Source organism: Labeo rohita, unplaced genomic scaffold (assembly GCF_022985175.1).
Source record: "Labeo rohita strain BAU-BD-2019 unplaced genomic scaffold, IGBB_LRoh.1.0 scaffold_266, whole genome shotgun sequence".
NCBI classification, from domain to species: domain Eukaryota; kingdom Metazoa; phylum Chordata; class Actinopteri; order Cypriniformes; family Cyprinidae; genus Labeo; species Labeo rohita.
The window spans coordinates 19974-37358 of NW_026128946.1; the positions used below are offsets into that span (position 1 = coordinate 19974).

Consider the following 17385-nt stretch of genomic DNA (forward strand, 5'->3'; position numbering starts at 1 on the left):
TTTTGTACACATATTGTAATGTGTTACCAAGATTTGCTTTTCATTTTCTGTCAAATTCTACAATTTTCCTGTTAACTCTAAAGACTTTTTTTGGATAAATAATAAAATACATTTTGCCTTTTATCATTATTATTATTATTATTATTATGAAAGGACACATCAGAAATGACAAGAAGTGACATGGGGGTGGGATCAGGAAAGGCCCAGAGTAGGGATTCGAACCCAAGACAGTGCTGCCCACAAAGCTATCGGCATCAACATCTTTGAAGGATATATAAGAGAATATAACAATATATATGCTATATAATGCATTGTGACAAATTGCCATTCATTTTCTGTACAAATCTTCACTGACATCTCATGAAACTTGATACAGACAGAGTCTTGGGCATTCTGAAGAAGTATGAATAGAAATCTTGCTGTGAGATTTGAAGGAATTTAAATAACACATGTATAAATGTGAAAGAATGGTCTGTGCAGTGTCACAGACTTTGTATGAATAGAAAATTTCCTGTTAACTCTGAAGACTTTTTTGTGATAAATGATAAAAAACTTTTTGCCTTTTATCGTTATTATTATTATGAAAGGACACATCAGAAATGACAAGAAGCAACGATATATATGTTATATAATGCATTGTGACAGACTGCCATTCTTTTTCTGTGCAAATTCTACACTAAAACATCGTGAACACAGATAGAGACATGATTGTTCAGAAAAAGAATTTATTGAAATGTTCATGGTAACTCTGAAGAAATTTTAATAATGCATGTAGAAAAAAGGAGCAAACATTAAGTGTTAGAATGTATTTTAACAAACTTTATTTTTTCAGAAAACTTCACAGTATAATGTATTTTGTAATATAAGTGTATCTTCTATAATGTACAATATAAATACGTTTTGTAAATACTTTTTCCCTGCTTTCGGGCACATTTAATTTTTAACCGCTGAAATATAGATGTTCGTCAGCTTTTTGGCCGCTTCGTGTCCCCGTACCGTAATTCCACTAATAGACGTGCAGCGGTACCCAGATGGCGGCTCACTTGACCGCGGTTATCTGATTACACTACTGAAAATGTCTTGTTTATTTTGTCAATGAGACAAATATACATTTGAACTAAAAGCCTGTGTTTGTTTGATCAAAATCATCTTCCCCCTGTTATAATATTTCATGACGCTGCTGTGTTCTGATTCACTGATCATATTAATTTAACGGTTCATCCATAGGCTACTAAACGAATAAATCATGTACCTCCAGTGAATGTCGCAGGGACTATTGTTTTCCCGACCCCTCTGCTGGATGATAACAGCCTGACATGAGTCCTCTGAGAGACATTCAGAGAGTATCTGAGTAAACTTAATGAATGTCTCTGCTGCTGCTGTAGTTTGACCTATAGGCTATATGCACACCTCTCTTCCGCATTCACAGTCAGCCAGCTGTGTCATATCCGGCGCACGTAGCGTCAATAACAACTATGGCGTTTTTCACACGGTCGCTCCAAGATTTACCGATGATTACGGTAAATGACGTTACTCGAATTATCCAAACGCTGTCCCATTCGTCGAAAGCCAAGAAGGAGAAGGGATTCAAGCTATACATTTCAAGCTACATTCACAATTATAAAGGTAAGACTTCAATGTGTTGTGCCTTTACATGCTTTTATTATTAATGCTAAGTCACCTAACACTAGCGCAGCAGTGTAACAGTTAAGTTCATTATACTATATGTGCATTCTAACGTCATTGTCAATGTCAGTTTCTAACAAGGATCCAAGCACAGGAGAGGTAGCCATTAGGGCTGAGTGTTACCGATCAATGAGGAAAAGCCAAAAGCCTCACAGCTTGAGCGTAAGGGAGAGTTAGTCCTGCAGGTTCAGCGCAGGCTTGTTCATGAGAAAGATTCCGTTCGTCAGAGCGAGTTTCTGTGAATCATCGCATGTGAACTTGTCGAAGGCTCTTTTGTTACATATTTCGTTCCATATACTGTAAAAAAAAAAAAAAAAAAAAAAAAATATATATATATATATATATAAATATATATATATCAATATTGAGATATTTAAGTTAAGCACTGGGATTCACAGAAACTGAGTTCTGTGGGATTTTTTGTTTGTTTTTTTTGTTTTTTTTGTTTTACACACGTTCTGTGTCCCCTGTTATGTTCTGTTTTGTCATTTCTTTTACACGTTTTGTGCCCCTGTTATAGAAATGAGTAAAGTGAGATAAAGATAATGATAAATTATCTATATTTAAAAAAATTGCTACAGTTTTAGTTTCCACAAATTGTTTAATAGTTATTTTTTGCCATGCCATGTTCATTTAAACATTCTCACTATACTCAGACATTTTTATTTTTAAAAACCGCACATTCATTCTGTTAACAGATTTGTGTATGTTTTCTACAGATTGTGCTTAAGGATGACCATCCTGTGCAGCTAGAAAGCTGCCAGTGTACCTGTGTGGCAGGTACAGCTTTATGTAACCATGTGGCAGCACTGTTGTACCAGACTGCACATTATCGCCAGCTTAGAATCACCTCTGTTCCTCCAACACACAGCTGCACAGAGACTGAACAGAAGTGGCATAAGCCAAGAACCATGGTAACTAATGTTTCTTACAGAGTACTTTGATTCTATTTATGGATACTTGTTTATTGACAACCTTTTTTAAATGCAGGGTGTTAAACCTGGTCCAGTTAATGAAATGGTAATTCTTTCAGCCAGACCCAAGGAACGGAAACTGGTAGAAGGGATCAGGTTAGTATTGTTGTTGTTATCATTAAAGGTGTACTAAGCAGTTTTTGAAAAGTGCTTTTGACCCCAGAGTCGGACAAAGTCCCAAAAAACACTTGCTGCCAATCACCAGTGAAGATCGAGTAATGATAGGGAGAAGAGAGATCTTTTAACAAAAGTTCAAAATATTGGAGGAACAAAACCTGACCTGCGTAAATATCAGAGCAGTCTTTGAGTCTGCAATTTTTATGCATTATCTTTTAACTTAGTAAAAGCAATAATTTTATTTACTTTTTTTGTTTGTGTATGTCCTTAAATCTATAAAAGATATTCAGTGAAGAGTAGTGAATGTTTTATTAATATTAATGAAAGAGTTGAAATGGGGTTGCTTCCACTTTAAGATCTTATGCATGGATGATGTCTCCTGAACTTTCACTTTATTTGTAATGTAACTTGACATGTTAACATGAACTCTTACCAAGACGGATAATGGCTTCTTTTTATTTTTCATGTATTTATTTAATTTTTTTTTTTTTCCATAGGAGCAACTTGTATAAGGGTGTAAGTTCACCTCTGCCTGAACTATCCATACTCCGGGTGGATGAGGTCTACAGTGATCTTGCAAGTGAAGCGGCTCCCCTGATAACCACTATGAGTATGGACATTAGTGCTCCTCTGGTTGACTCTGTATTTGGAAAAGTCCAAGAAGGAAGCGTGCTATCTTACCACATACCAGCAAAGAGAGTGCCAAAAACCTGTCCACACACAGATGCCCCTTCTCCCCCGCAGCTGCCACTTCATGGTTACAGGCTGGGACCCTCTGCCTGCTCTTTTGTCTACACTGAACATCAGCAGCACCACATGATGTCCCTGGCAACAACATTAGAGACACCACACAAAATTGCAAACAGTACAAAAGAGCAGAGTTCCTGCATTGAGTGGCACCAACTAAGGCGGCCTCGCATCACCTCGTCCAAATTCAGAGAGATCTGTCACACCAGGTTACAGAGCTCTGCTGAAAATCTTGCAAAAAGACTTCTGAGACCTAGCCATCAAACTGCAGACATGAGGAGGGGGCTTGACATGGAACCTGTAGCAGTAGAGGAGTACTGCAGGGCAAGAGACGTTAATCACTACCCCTGTGGCTTCCTTATTCACCCCGAGGCACCGTGGATGGGGTCATCACCAGACGGCATCGTGTATGATCCAAAGGGGCAGTCGGCTTTTGGACTTGTTGAAATTAAATGCCCCAATGTAGCAAGCTATGTTGACTGTCCGTATATTAAGATCAGTGAGGGCACACATACACTAAGGAAGTCTCATCCTTACTTTTGGCAAATCCAGGGCCAGATGTTGATTTCTGGTTTAGACTGGTGTGACTTTGTTGTCTACACACAGGAGGACATGTTTATTCAGAGGATTCACAGAGACAATGAAATCACCAAAACAATGAAAGAAAAACTGATTATTTCTTTTTTTATTTTTCTGTTTCTGCTGCTGCTGTAGTTTGACCTACTGAAGACTGGAAACTACAGTGTGACAGGTGTACAGTGACTGAAAGGACCCTGCGGACGCTCACTGATGACGTCTGCGTGCAGTTCGGTACATGCCTGTGTGAAATGTTTTGCAAGTAATTTCTCTAGGTCAGGGGTGTCCAACCCTGTTCCTGGAGATCGACCTTCCTGCAGAGTTTAGTTCCAGCCCTAATTAAACACACCTGTCTGTAATTATCAAGTGCTCCTTCAGATCTAATTAGATGGTTCAGGTGTGTTTGAACAGGGTTGGAGCTGAATTCTGCAGGAAAGTCGATCTCCAGGACCAGGGTTGAGCGCCCCTGCTCTAGGTGGTTATGGAGAACACTACAGGAGGTGATAGAAAAGTATATGGTTGCTGATACTGTCACCTTAGAAGATATAACGTATGGTAGAGTCATACAATATTTAGTTTGATTAATTACATTAAAATAATGGCAAAATTTGTTATAAATAAATGTAGGTTCTGTTTATTATATTCAGAAATAATGGAGTGTGTGTCATCAGGTAGATCGTTTCGTTACCGGTGAAAGTAAAACTAAGACAGGAATAATCTCAGTTCGATTACTAATTGTCATATCAACATTTAGTTAATAACCATATAATCAAATCAATAATTTATTTAGAAATTCTTGTAAACACAGCAATGTTCAGTTGAAGGTAAGTCAAAAAACATATTTACTTGAACGTGTGTCTATCATGAGTCTGACTTGAGAACAGATGCGTTTAACGCTTTTTGGAGCGATTTATTAAGTGATACTAAACCATATAAATGCATTTTTAAAAATAATAAGGTCAAATAAAGCTACATGTGGATACACGAAGTACATTTGTGTCTTGCTTTGTCTGGACTAATTTAACGTGTTGATTGTAAATGTGTATGTAAAATGTAAAAATGTTGTATTTTGCCCATAAGTGTAAATGTGCAAGTATTTGGAGGCAAAACGCATGTTAACTCAGCATTTGTCTGTTTATTGTAATATTTTGTCGTCATATTTTTCTTTTTATCATCTGTGTCCTCCAGCAATGAAGTTCATTTGTGTGACTCTGCTGATTATTAGTGGAATTACAGATTCGAGATCAGGTAATTTTACACACACATGTAAAGAGATGAAGTGTGTTAAAATTGATTCATTGTCCAGATGAGCTAACTGTCCACCTTATTTTTCAGTGCAAAAGTAAACCTATGGGCAAGACTTTTGCTATAGGGAACTGACGAGAAGAACAACATTGTGCAGTAAATGGTAAAGCTGTTTGCACTACAAACCAGTGTGTTAATAACTGAGATAACACCAATTTGCAACATCAAGCAGCAAAACAAGCTGTTTTGTACACAGAGCTGGGTAGATTATTTACAAACAGTGCTGGGGAAAGTTACCTTTAAACGTAATGCATTGCAAAATTTTGTTACTCCCTAAAAAAGTAACATTGCATTATTCAGTTACTTTTTATAGAAAGTTACATTGTTACTTTTGCTTTTTAAATCTGGGTTTGTTAGTTTTTAATATAAAAAGTTCTATTTTTAGCAAATGTAAAAGCCCTTTCATACTAAAAATTGAAATGAATAAGCTTCGGGCTGAAGAAAAAGTTCATTCATGCAGGAGAAGAAAGTTCAACACATTTCAGCAATAAAAAAAATAAAAAAAAATAAACAGATGTTAGTTTATCTTAAGTCATTTTTGTTATTAGTATGGTAAAACTGGATCATCGAAGGTCAGGAGCAAAGACATTGGTTAATAAAATGAGATTAAATGCATAAAGGATATTTGTGTTATTTAACTTATTTAATTATTGCAGGTGACCATGCCAGAGAACCAATGAACATGTGATACTTAATTATTCAAATATTCTAAAATCTCAGGTGTACTTCAAGTAAATATATTAGATGAAAGATGATCAGATTACAAATAAATGTTTGTGAATTTGTCCATTCTAATGGGTTTGAAAGACAAAAGCTTTAATAGGCATAATACATGGTTAAATAACCTACTGATAATTCAAGATACATATCGTTGCAAAGCAGCTTTACACCAAATTGACATTTTTACAATATATGTAGTAGTAGCTTGATGTACATATGGCAGAGATGTGTGGTAAAGATCAATTAATGACGTAATCAAACAGACAAAGAACACTATAAATTAGTAGCAGAATTTGGTAGTGCTGTATGTTTTCAGGGTTGGCATCATCTGAAGTCCTCTGTGGGGTTGGCATCATCTCTTCTTAAGTGTTCTGGATCCAGACTGGAGCTTGTGAATTCCTCGTTACCATGGGATGTTGATCCCATGGCAAAAACAGAGAACAAACAGGAACATAATTAGCATAGCTGCTGTTCAAACTAAGAAAAGGAAGGTTTGTTAAACCAGAGCTAAAAGATTAATAATGAACATTTGATCAGATATAACTGCAGGAAAAGTTTATGAGATGCATTATTTGAATGCTTGGCTAAAAAGATGAGTCTTTAATCTAGATTTAAACAGAGAGAGTGTGTCTGAACCCCGAACGTTATCAGGAAGGCTGTTCCAGAGTTTGGGAGCCAAATGTGAAAAAACTCTACCTCCTTTAGTGGACTTTGCTATCCTAGGTACTACCAACAGTCCAGAGTTTTGCGACCTTAGGGAGCGTGATGGATTGTAGCGTGGTAGAAGACTAGTTAGGTACGCAGGAGCTAAACTGTTAAGTGCCTTATAGGTAAGAAGTGCTATTTTGTAGCTGATGCTGAACCTAATAGGTAGCCAGTGCAGAGACTTTAAAATTGGGGTAATATGATCATATTTTCTTGACCTGGTAAGGACTCTAGCAGCTGCATTTTGGACTACCTGTAGCTTGTTTATTGAAGATGCAGGACAACCACCTAGTAGTGCATTACAATAGTCCAGTCTAGAGGTCATGAATGCGTGAACTAGCTTTTCTGCGTCAGAAACAGGTAACATGTTTCGCAGCTTGGCAATGTTTCTAAGATGGAAGAATGCTGTTTTTGTAACATGAGAAATATGATTTTCAAAAGACAAGTTGCTGTCTAATATAACACCCAGGCTTTTGACTGTAGTGGAAGTAACAGTACATCTGTCTAGTTGTAAATTGTAAGTCAAAAGATTCTGTGTATTGTTTTTAGGTCCAATAAGTAATATCTCTGTCTTATCTGAATTTAATAGCAGAAAATTGTTGGTCATCCAATCTTTTACATTTTTAACACACTCTGTTAACTTCGATAATTCAGAAGTTTCATCTGGTCTTGTTGAGATATATATTTGAGTATCATCAGCATAACAATGGAAACTAATCGCGTGTTTTCTAATAATATTACCAAGGGGCAGCATGTATATTGAAAATAGTAGAGGACCTAGAACAGATCGTTGTGGCACTCCATACTTCACTGGTGATAACTGAGATCACTCCCCATTTAAATAAACAAAGTGGTAGCGATCAGACAGGTAGGATCTAAACCATTTTAAAGCCTGCCCTTGGATACCTGCATAATTTTGTAGTCGATCTATTAGTATGTCATGATCTATAGTGTCGAACGCAGCACTAAGATCAAGTAAAACTAGCAATGAGATGCAGCCTTGGTCTGACGCAAGAAGCAAGTCATTAGTGATTTTAACAAGTGCAGTTTCTGTGCTGTGATGGGGCCTGAAACCTGACTGAAATTCTTCATAGATATCATTTTTTTGCAAGAATGAGCACAGTTGAGCAGATATAACTTTCTCTAAAATTTTAGACATAAATGGAAGATTAGAAATGGGTCTATAATTTGCTAGTTCACTAGGGTCTAGTTGTGGTTTCTTAATAAGAGGCTTAATAACCGCCAGCTTGAATGGTTTAGGGACGTGACCTAAAGATAACGATGAGTTGATAATATTGAGAAGCGGTTCTTCTGCCACAGGTAACAATTCTTTCAGTAATTTAGTGGGTACGGGATCTAATAGGCATGTTGTTGGTTTAGACACAGTGATGCGCTATACAAATAAATTTGAATTGAATTGAATTGAATTTAATTGATAATTCAAATAAAAATGAATGTGTTCATCAGTATTTGATGCAATGTTAAAAGACCTTAAACCTGAAATGATTTTATGTAAATCAGTGATCAAATGCTGTGTCGTCACCTGAATAATGACTGATCTTTGTGTGAATGTCCACAAAACTGGACGACTGAGTGTATATAAGTGGTAGACTATTTAAGAAAGAAAAATTCAAAAGGTGAAAAAGAGGAAGAAACAAATTATAGATAATTTATTGCTATTGTGTAAATAATATGTAATCATGTAATCCATAAAAAGTAACTGTAGTCTGATTACAAGTATTTAAAAATTTAATATAATTACAAGAACTTCATTTTTGGAATCTCATTACATAATGAGACCGAAAGTCAGACCCATAAAATTTACAAATGGCAGCATCCAATCTTATGGCAAAAATAAGGTGGAGAGTTTACTTATAATTGTAGTTTAGTTTATAGTTTTGTGATACTAACCAGCTCACTGTAAGTGATCAATACATGGCTACAAAATATAATGGACATTTATCTGAGCTGAAATTATTTTATTAACTTGTAGAAATTGAGACAGAACAGGAGCACAATCGTGAAATTGTAGGTTTCCTGGAGAAGTGGTCAGTGTTGCAAATAACAACTGTTATTATTCAGAAATACTGACCAGTTAGAATTAAGTTTACAAAGAGCCATATAATAATATTTAAAATAGTCAGTGCTTTGAAGCAAAGTTGTAAATAGATCATCATAATGTGGTGGATGAAGCCTCTCAAATGATCAGATGCAGAGCTGATGTGTGGAGAAGAACAGCTGCTGCTTTACATGAGAACGCTGTAGGCCTGAAGTCTTTCCATTTAAAGGGTGACAGTTCAACTTAAAGTAGGTTCACTTTTAATTAGACCTGCTCTCTTTCTCTTTTACAGAGCAGTATGAAGCAGTGGGTCCTGCAGATGCTGTTCTTGCTGTAGCTGGTGAAGATGTGATTCTGCCCTGTTCAGTCAAACCCAACATCAGTGTTGTGGACATGAGAGTGGAGTGGTTTAGACTTGATCCGAAAGACTCAAAACTAGTTCATCTCTATGAGGATCATGAAGACAGAAACACAAATCAGATTGAGTCCTACAGAGGGAGAACAAAACTGAATCATCAAGAACTACAGAGAGGAAACACATCACTCAAACTCTCATCAGTCCGAGTCTCTGATGAAGGACTTTATAAGTGTTTTATTCAGTCCAAATCCTGGTCTGATGATGCCACTGTTGATTTCAATGTTGAAGGTGAGAAAACTATTAAAAAACTAAAGGCTGGAGTACAGTTTTAAAATAACAACTTTTAAAATATGAACAGATTTTAAAACACTAGGCATCACACACTTACTGACTTTGTAAATAGTCACAAAGGAAAGCTGGACAACATACACTAAATGACTGAAGATCACAACAAACTCACACAGAAACGTGCTCCTTGTTGGAGACGTGTGATATGTGTTCTAAAATCTCCTGAAGAAATCAAACACTGGATCTGACTGGATCGAATCAGATTCTGAAGCTAAAAGAGTCTGTCACCAACACACACTACACAATTTTCTGTTACATCCATCAACTCTAATCTGCAGACTGGCTCTGAATGTCAGCAACTAGCATCAGTTTATTCAGACTGTAAATCAGGGCAAAAGTTGTGTAGTTTATTCCAGCCTTAACATGCTCTAACTAACTTCAAAAAACCAGAACAACAACTCCATGTTCTTCTTGTTGATCTGCAGCTGTAGGACGTCCTCCAGTGATCACTGTAGATGGGTTTGATCATTCAGGAGGACTTCATCTACTGTGTGAATCTGAAGGTTGGTATCCTGAACCTGATCTTGAGTGGCTGAACAGTGAAGGAGTCAGTTTGAGTTCAGAAACTACAGAAACACAGACAGATTCAGTGTGAAACACACCATCACTGTATATGAGAGAGACAGCAAGATTCACTGCAGAGTCAAACTGAAGCATCACATGCGGGAGACACTGATGATCACAACAAGTAAATACTGACACTTTTGTTCCTGTGTTTGTCATCATCTCATGGTATTTTTGATGCAGTAAAAAGATTTAATGATTATCAGCTTAGTCTATTAAGTTATGTAAAGCTAAAACAATTTACTGTCTATGTATGTTTTTGTCCTTTCATTAAAATATGTTTGATTTACACAATGTGCTGAATTACTCTTCTGTTTTGCTGGTAATATGTTTAATTCTTGGAGGACACCAGTCATTGTAATTTCAGTTTTTGTTGTGCTCAGTGTCATTGCTGGAATACTGATAGCTGTGTTTTATCATAAAAACAAAGGTAAAATCTTATTTACTTTTTTTTTGTAAATAAGGCAGTATGGGGTTAATTTTCAAGGCAAGACAAGTTTATTTATAGCACATTTCATACACAATGGTAATTCAAAGTGATTTACATAAAAAAGGATTAAAATAATCATACAAATACTCACAAAAAATTATTTAAAATGAATTAAAGCATCTGAGAATAATAAAAAAAATGATAAAATACAGTGCAATCATTTGGATGTAGCACAGTGTTCATTCAGTAAATGCACAGCTAAACAGATGAATTTTGAGTCTGGATTTAAATATGGCCAATGTTTTAGCACATCTGATCTCTTCTGGAAGCTGATTCCAGCTGAAGGTAGCAATGGCTAAAAGCAGACTGCCCTTGTTTTGAGTGAACACTTGGTATTTCTGACTGACTTGATCCTAATGATCTGAGTGATCTGATTAGTTTGAATTCTGTAAGCACAACTGCGATGTTTTGAGGTCCTAGGCCACTGAGTGATTTATAAACTTTCTCCAACCTCAGTACCACGGCTGAGGTGAAACCCTTGAGCTAGACACCGAACCTCCAACTGCTCCCTTGGCGCTGCAGCATTGGCTGCCCACTGATCCGGGTGTGTGTTCACGGTGTGTGTGTGTTCACTGCTCATGTTGTAGAATTTTCCTTGTTCAAAATAAATTGCTCTGAAGAGGTTTTGAAGCCATTAAGACTTTATTGAGCAGGCAACAAAGTCGAGTTACGTTTTCAAAGGTAACTGCAGAACATGTTTTTCACACTCATATATATACTCCTATAGCTGTGCACAGCATACCATATATGCATTGCTGTATTTTGGTACAAAGCTTTTTACCATATATAAGTTCCTGAAGGTTGATCAATAGCTGTCATGTATTTCTAGCTCCTGATCAGGTTCTTTCCATGTCTCTGTGTTTTTCAAGCTTTAAATAGGTTACTTACTGCTTCCTCAGCACACAGTCACTGCACACAGTCAGATGATAACTAGTAGATAATAGCAGAATAGTTTTCTCTTATGAATAGGCATAATTATATATATTATATTGAATAAAGGTCAATGAAAATCTTCTTCACTCACTAATGTGTGTGTGCACTTGGATGGGTTAAATGCAGAGCACAAATTCTGAGTATGGGTCAGCATACTTGGCCACAAGTCACCTTCTTTCCATTCCTTTCCGTTCATTTCCTTTCCTTTTCTTTATGAGTGCTCTCTTACACTGTCAGAAAAAAGGTACCGCAGGGGTACAGTTTTGTTCCTAGGGGAACAAAAAATATAATTGTACCTTAAAAGGTCCACAATAGGTCTTTAGGGTACAATTATGTTCCCAAAATGAGTTATAAAGGTACAACTTTTCAGATTCAGATGTGAAAGGTACATTTTTGTACCTTGGATTTATTTTATTTTTATTTATATATTTATTTTAAGTTTATCCCCAATTAGAGTAGGTCTAACTATGTGTTTTTATTCTTTATTTATTGATTTAATGTGTGTCAACTCATGATAACATCAAGACACTTTATTAAATTACTTTAAATGTTAAAAATATATTTTCAAACCGTGTACGAAAGCCTACAACTGCTTGTCTCCTACCTGTAAAATGAGACAGATATAAATAACAAACATAATGCTAATAAAATTATTAAATAAAATATTTTGAATGACTTGATGTTTTTTTGTTGTAATATTATAGTCAGAAAATTTTTTATTACATTTATTTTTTATTAATTTAAAACTTCGAAATGTTGACCTTTGTGTTGTTTTTTAAGACGCTGAATGAAATTTGGAAGAAGGACGATGCGGAATGGCTAAGTTTAATTACACTCAAGTAATTCTATTCAAAACTTGCTTACACAAACGTAATTGTCGTTGTCCCTTTAAGAAAATTTCCCTCGCCTCGCTTGGCTCGAGTAATTCATTTGTGGGTATCGAGTATTTTGGCGTGCTCCGACAGAACGTCGAACGGTTTTCAACGCGAATTATGTTTTGGAGTTAATATTTCTCAGGTAAATGCCGAATAATGTTTTATAAGCTTATTTTTACACGTGTGTCGCCATGTTCGGTTGATTTTGGTGTTTCCCCTACTAAGTCCGTCAAAAGTGCTTGCGTCAGACTGGCCGGTGTACGTTGGTCTACAGGATGGAGCTGGCTAGAATGTCTACAGCTCACTTAATAAAGGAGTTAATACAATTTGGTATCGAAGTCACTGAAGAGGAGAGGAAAATATTAAAGGTGAGTATGCTGTTACATTATTATTATTATTATTATTATTATTATTATTACTTTAAGTTTCGATTATTTTCTTGATGATTTTCCCGGTGTAACGTTAACGCCCTTTATCCGTTTATCTCTTTAACTGCCTCTCATACCTTGTTGCTTAAATAATAATAACTTTGACCACCACGTAATATATTTGCAATATCAACACTTGTACAGCAATTAGTGATTAACATTTTACATTCTGAGGCAATTTTTCCCGCCTTTGCGAGAATGACCATATTTTGTAATAGGCCGCACCGGAGTTGCCCAACGCACTCCTTATACATAGCTATTTGTGGTGAGACGGCAAAGCAAGTGATTAGTTAAGTAAAAGGACTGCAGCCACGCTAATATTTATTTGTTACTAACATGAGAGTAGATGTTTGTACGCGGGGGAGTAGTCTCCCTTACTTTTAACCTCACGTTTTTTGCGGTAACGTTAGGTGTTTTCACGGAGAGATTTACATGGGCCAGTGTGAATAAGTCTAGGTTTAAATGCAAAGAGACAAAATCGTCAGGTCATGTATAGACTTTTTATTCGTATCCAAAATGAGGGAATGTGTATATGGATTGAGCGCTGAACACTCTCATGCAGCGCTCTCGAGCAGAAAGTACAAAACGGACCCAGAAGTAATAACTTGTGACCTGCCAGGAAATCCCTAATACTGACAAAGGCATCTAGCTATAGCTGTAACTTAGCTGAACGTAATAAAAAACAAAAACAATTTTTACTGATAAAACAAATAGGCTACTTGACAATAAATACACATTTGCAACCACATGTTTTTTTAATAAAGTATATGAATGCTGAAATGCTACTTAATGTCAAATTTATTACAGTTTAAAAATGAAAACATATATTTTTCCCTTATTCTGTGATTAAAAATACAGGAAAACAGGGGAAAATGATATAGAATATAAATTACTGGTTATTATCCAACAGTGTATTTGATTTCTTATCCATTTAATAGAAAAAGCTTTAAAATTGGTTTAGTACATGCTTCAGTTTTGATGGGTAATTAAATGATATATCAAACATATCAAGAAAAAATACTACTTGAGCAGATAACAGAAGCTTTGACATGGAGAAAAAAACAGAGTGCACAGTCTCAGCCAGTCTGCCCAGAATTTTTGGTGCATCACTATTATTTATGTTTACTGTATAATTATTTATTAGGTTACCACAGTATATGAATTGACAACTAAGATGTTCAAGTAAAGGGTAGAGCACATATTTTAAATAAAACTTGTTTGGTAAATTTCTGAAGTTACTGTTATTGTTTGTTAACATAATAATTTGTCTTTTCAGAACTGAAAATGCTCTACAGTATTTGTGCTATTTTATGTATACCTGCATAATTGCAGTGTCTGATTATTGCTTTCTGTTTTTGCCATAGTAATATCAGCCTGTCAACAGCTTTTCTTGCAGTTTTTGAAGTTCTGAAGTTTCCATTTGACATTCAGGCCAAGTTGGACCGAAAAGAATGCCGACTAACTTCAGACCAAAACAAAATTATTAGAACATTGCATGAAAGCATGGCTCAGTACAAAATGTAAGTATTTCTCATTACCTATACCAAGGTTTTAATCGCTTATATTCAGTTTTATACAACATTTAATGCTACACTGATGTGTTTAAAATATTTGTTTAGGTATCCGACTAATGAAGAGTATGTTCAAGTGGCTAAGGCCCTGACTCTGAGGTATCCCTTTTTAAAAGACAATCTTGAATGAGGATGCCCTTTAGCAAAGCCGCACAAAGAAGAATCTCTCATTGAAGACCATCATGGTAATTCATTCCTAAACCTTATTTAGCACTTTATTAAGCCTATCAAATTCTTACCTTTGGATAGATATTTACATATTTGTTTGTGTGTCACATCTTATGTTCCAGGAATTGATTTTAAAGCAGCACTTTTTATGTTGCCAGCCTTGTTCAGAGAGAAACTTGAACATTTCATTGAGCTTGGAGAGGTGCGTATATAGTACTCTGTTTTGTATTTATGTGCAGTTCTTAAACTATATTTATTGTGGCCATATAAAAATGGGTAAATAATATTTATCTTAGTCTTTATGCATGTCAGTTTTCTCTCCATCAGTTTAGTCAGCTGCTCAGAACATTTGACTGATACAGAATCTGTTTTGTGCTTTGTCATTTAGAGTGAACCATCTTCACCATATCCAACTGTTCAAGTACAGGAGACCACTGACTGGAAAACTGTGATTACAAGAAGAGTCACTGCAGTCATCAGAGTTAATGGGATCGAGCGGTGTGGATGAAGGGGCTCTTGCAGTATTTTGTGCTTATTTCGTCTTCAATTTGACATATCCATCTCATTTGAAGAACGCTCTGATGTCGTTATTATTATTCATACTGTGTGAAATGTGAGAATGAATGGACTGTCCTCTCGCCAGGTGAAGAGGTTGATTACCAGGCATTAGATGTTGATGACAAGTAATGTTAATGACAAGTTATTTATTAGCACTAGATATTTTTGCTGAAGACAAACTGCTGTAAACGTGCAGTATTTAATGTAGCCTGTGTAATAAGGTGTATATCAATATTAAACAGTAGGTTTTTTTTATTGAAGAGCTATTTTTTTTTCTCGACACACCTGCTGTTGTGAGATGTATTTAATTAAATATTTTTAAAATAACTTTTCCTAATAAAATTGTGTATTTGTTAGCCAAGGTATATATCTATTTATTTATGCATGCACACAGACACAGAAATAATCAAAATGGTTCGGACAGTATCCTGAGGATGCTTTTAATAAGGTACACTTTTTGCCTTCATTGGAAGTGTGTACAAATGTTCCTTGGGCTACAAAATTGCCCCTTAAATGGTACAAAGCTATAAGGTACAATTTTGTACCTCTGACTAGAGGTACAAAATTGTACCCTTCAGGGTACCACCCCAGCGACGGCCACTTGTACCTTAAAAGGTACAGTTTTGTACCTTTTTTTTCTGAGAGTGTATGGTGACATGCCAATCAGCTAATCAACTCAAAACACCTGAAAAGGTTTCCTGAGTCTTCAAAATGGTCTCTCAGTTTGGTTCACTAGGCTACACAATCATGGGGAAGACTGCTGATCTGACAGCTGTCCAGAAGACAATCACTGACACCCTTTACATAGAGGATAAGCCACAAACATTCATTGCCAAAGAAGCTGTTCACAGAGTGCTGTATCCAGGCATGTTAACAGAAAGTTGAGTGGAAGGAAAAGGTGTGGAAGAAAAAGATGCACAACCAACCGAGAGAACCGCAGCCATGAGAGGCTTGTCAAGCAAAATTGATTCAAGAATTTGGGTGAACTTCACAAGGAATGGACTGAGGCTGGGGTCAAGGCATCAATAGCCACCACACACAGACGTGTCAAGGAATTTGGCTACAGTTGTTGTATTCCTCTTGATAAGCCACTCCTGAACCACAGACAACGTCAGAGGCATCTTACCTGGGCTAAGGAGAAGAAGAAATGGACTGTTACCCAGTGGTCCAAAGTCCTCTTTTCAGATGAGAGCAAGTTTTGTATTTCATTTGGAAACCAAGGTCCTAGAGTCTGGAGGAAGAGTGGAGAAGCTCATAGTCCAAGTTGCCTGTCCAGTCCAGTGTTAAGTTTCTACAGTCTGTGATGATTTGGGGTGCAATGTCATCTGCCGGTGTTGGTCCACTGTGTTTTTTGAAAACCAAAGTCACTGCACCCGTTTACCAAGGAATTTTAGAGCATTTCATGCTTACTTCTGCTGACCATCTTTTTAAAGATGCTGAATTCATTTTCCAGCTGGATTTGGCACCTGTACACACTGCCAAAAGCACCAAAAGTTGGTTGTGGAGTTTCACAATTTGAGTTGAATTACTGAAATAAATCAACTTTTTTCTATGACATTCTAATTTATTGAGATGGACCTGTATCAGAGTATGTGAGCGGAGTGGAGTGGGAGCGGACCACGGAGTGGAGCGGTGTGATTTTTAACGGAGTGAGGAGCGGATATTTTAAAAGTCGCAGCGTTGTGGTTTTTACTCGCTCCAAGAGCACTCCAGCATCGCTCCATCACAAGTACAATTCATGACAACGACCCATAATATAACTGCATATTTAGCAAGAATTTACGTGTTAAACATAGCCTATTTAGCTAACTTGATAGAGATGGATCACTCAAATCAGAAAGAATGTGAAAACTAGGATGGACATGAACAGAAAATTATAGTTTTCAATGAATTAATTTGTTCTTTCAAGATACTGAATATTTTCAAGTGAAAGCGTGATTTAATAATGCATTCAAACAAATGTAAACTTACTGTGGTAATTCATCTGTATATCCGATTTCACATGAGAAGAAATCTATAAGAAATGCAGTGATCTGTACGTAAAATAACTGACAAAATGTATTGTTATTATTATTATTATTATTTTTAATCACAAACATTTGCACTGCAAAAAGCAGCAATTATACCTTTTAATGCTGACTGACAACCATGTTAGCTTGGCATGAGGAAAAAAGTTTGCACACTAGTGTTCCAATAAGCCACT

The 17385-nt window shown here is 36.2% G+C and overlaps 3 protein-coding genes across 4 annotated transcripts in view; all 3 read left to right on the top strand.

Annotated features, from left to right (window-relative positions):
- The first annotated feature begins 1470 nt into the window (after window positions 1-1470).
- Window positions 1471-9315, top strand: LOC127159933 (uncharacterized). Its single transcript, XM_051102623.1, has 5 exons — window positions 1471-1626; window positions 2406-2600; window positions 2677-2756; window positions 3275-5348; window positions 9182-9315. Exons 1-4 carry the CDS (start codon window positions 1525-1527, stop codon window positions 4236-4238), a joined length of 1341 nt encoding a protein of 446 aa, XP_050958580.1. The 5' UTR covers window positions 1471-1524; the 3' UTR covers window positions 4239-5348; window positions 9182-9315.
- Window positions 4582-10190, top strand: LOC127159937 (butyrophilin-like protein 3). The gene is made up of 4 exons (XM_051102629.1): window positions 4582-4600; window positions 5289-5348; window positions 9158-9535; window positions 10021-10190. Exons 1-4 carry the CDS (start codon window positions 4582-4584, stop codon window positions 10188-10190), a joined length of 627 nt encoding a protein of 208 aa, XP_050958586.1.
- A 184-nt stretch (window positions 10191-10374) lies between these two features.
- Window positions 10375-17385, top strand: part of LOC127159934 (erythroid membrane-associated protein) — a 24665-nt gene continuing 17654 nt past the window's right edge. For both annotated transcript variants that reach the window (XM_051102624.1, XM_051102625.1), the window contains exon 1: window positions 10375-10589. In XM_051102624.1, coding sequence (XP_050958581.1) covers window positions 10487-10589 — 103 coding nt within the window. In that variant the 5' untranslated portion in view covers window positions 10375-10486. The remainder of the gene's footprint in view (window positions 10590-17385) is intronic.

Coding starts and splice junctions, on each gene's coding strand:
- LOC127159933 (XM_051102623.1), top strand. CDS start 1,525: ATGACGTTACTCGAATTATCCAAACGCTGTCCCATTCGTCGAAAGCCA. Junction 2,601..2,676: donor GGCATAAGCCAAGAACCATG/GTAACTAATGTT, acceptor TTTTAAATGCAG/GGTGTTAAACCTGGTCCAGT. Junction 2,757..3,274: donor AAACTGGTAGAAGGGATCAG/GTTAGTATTGTT, acceptor TTTTTTCCATAG/GAGCAACTTGTATAAGGGTG.
- LOC127159937 (XM_051102629.1), top strand. Junction 5,349..9,157: donor AATTACAGATTCGAGATCAG/GTAATTTTACAC, acceptor ACTTTTAATTAG/ACCTGCTCTCTTTCTCTTTT. Junction 9,536..10,020: donor TGTTGATTTCAATGTTGAAG/GTGAGAAAACTA, acceptor GTTGATCTGCAG/CTGTAGGACGTCCTCCAGTG.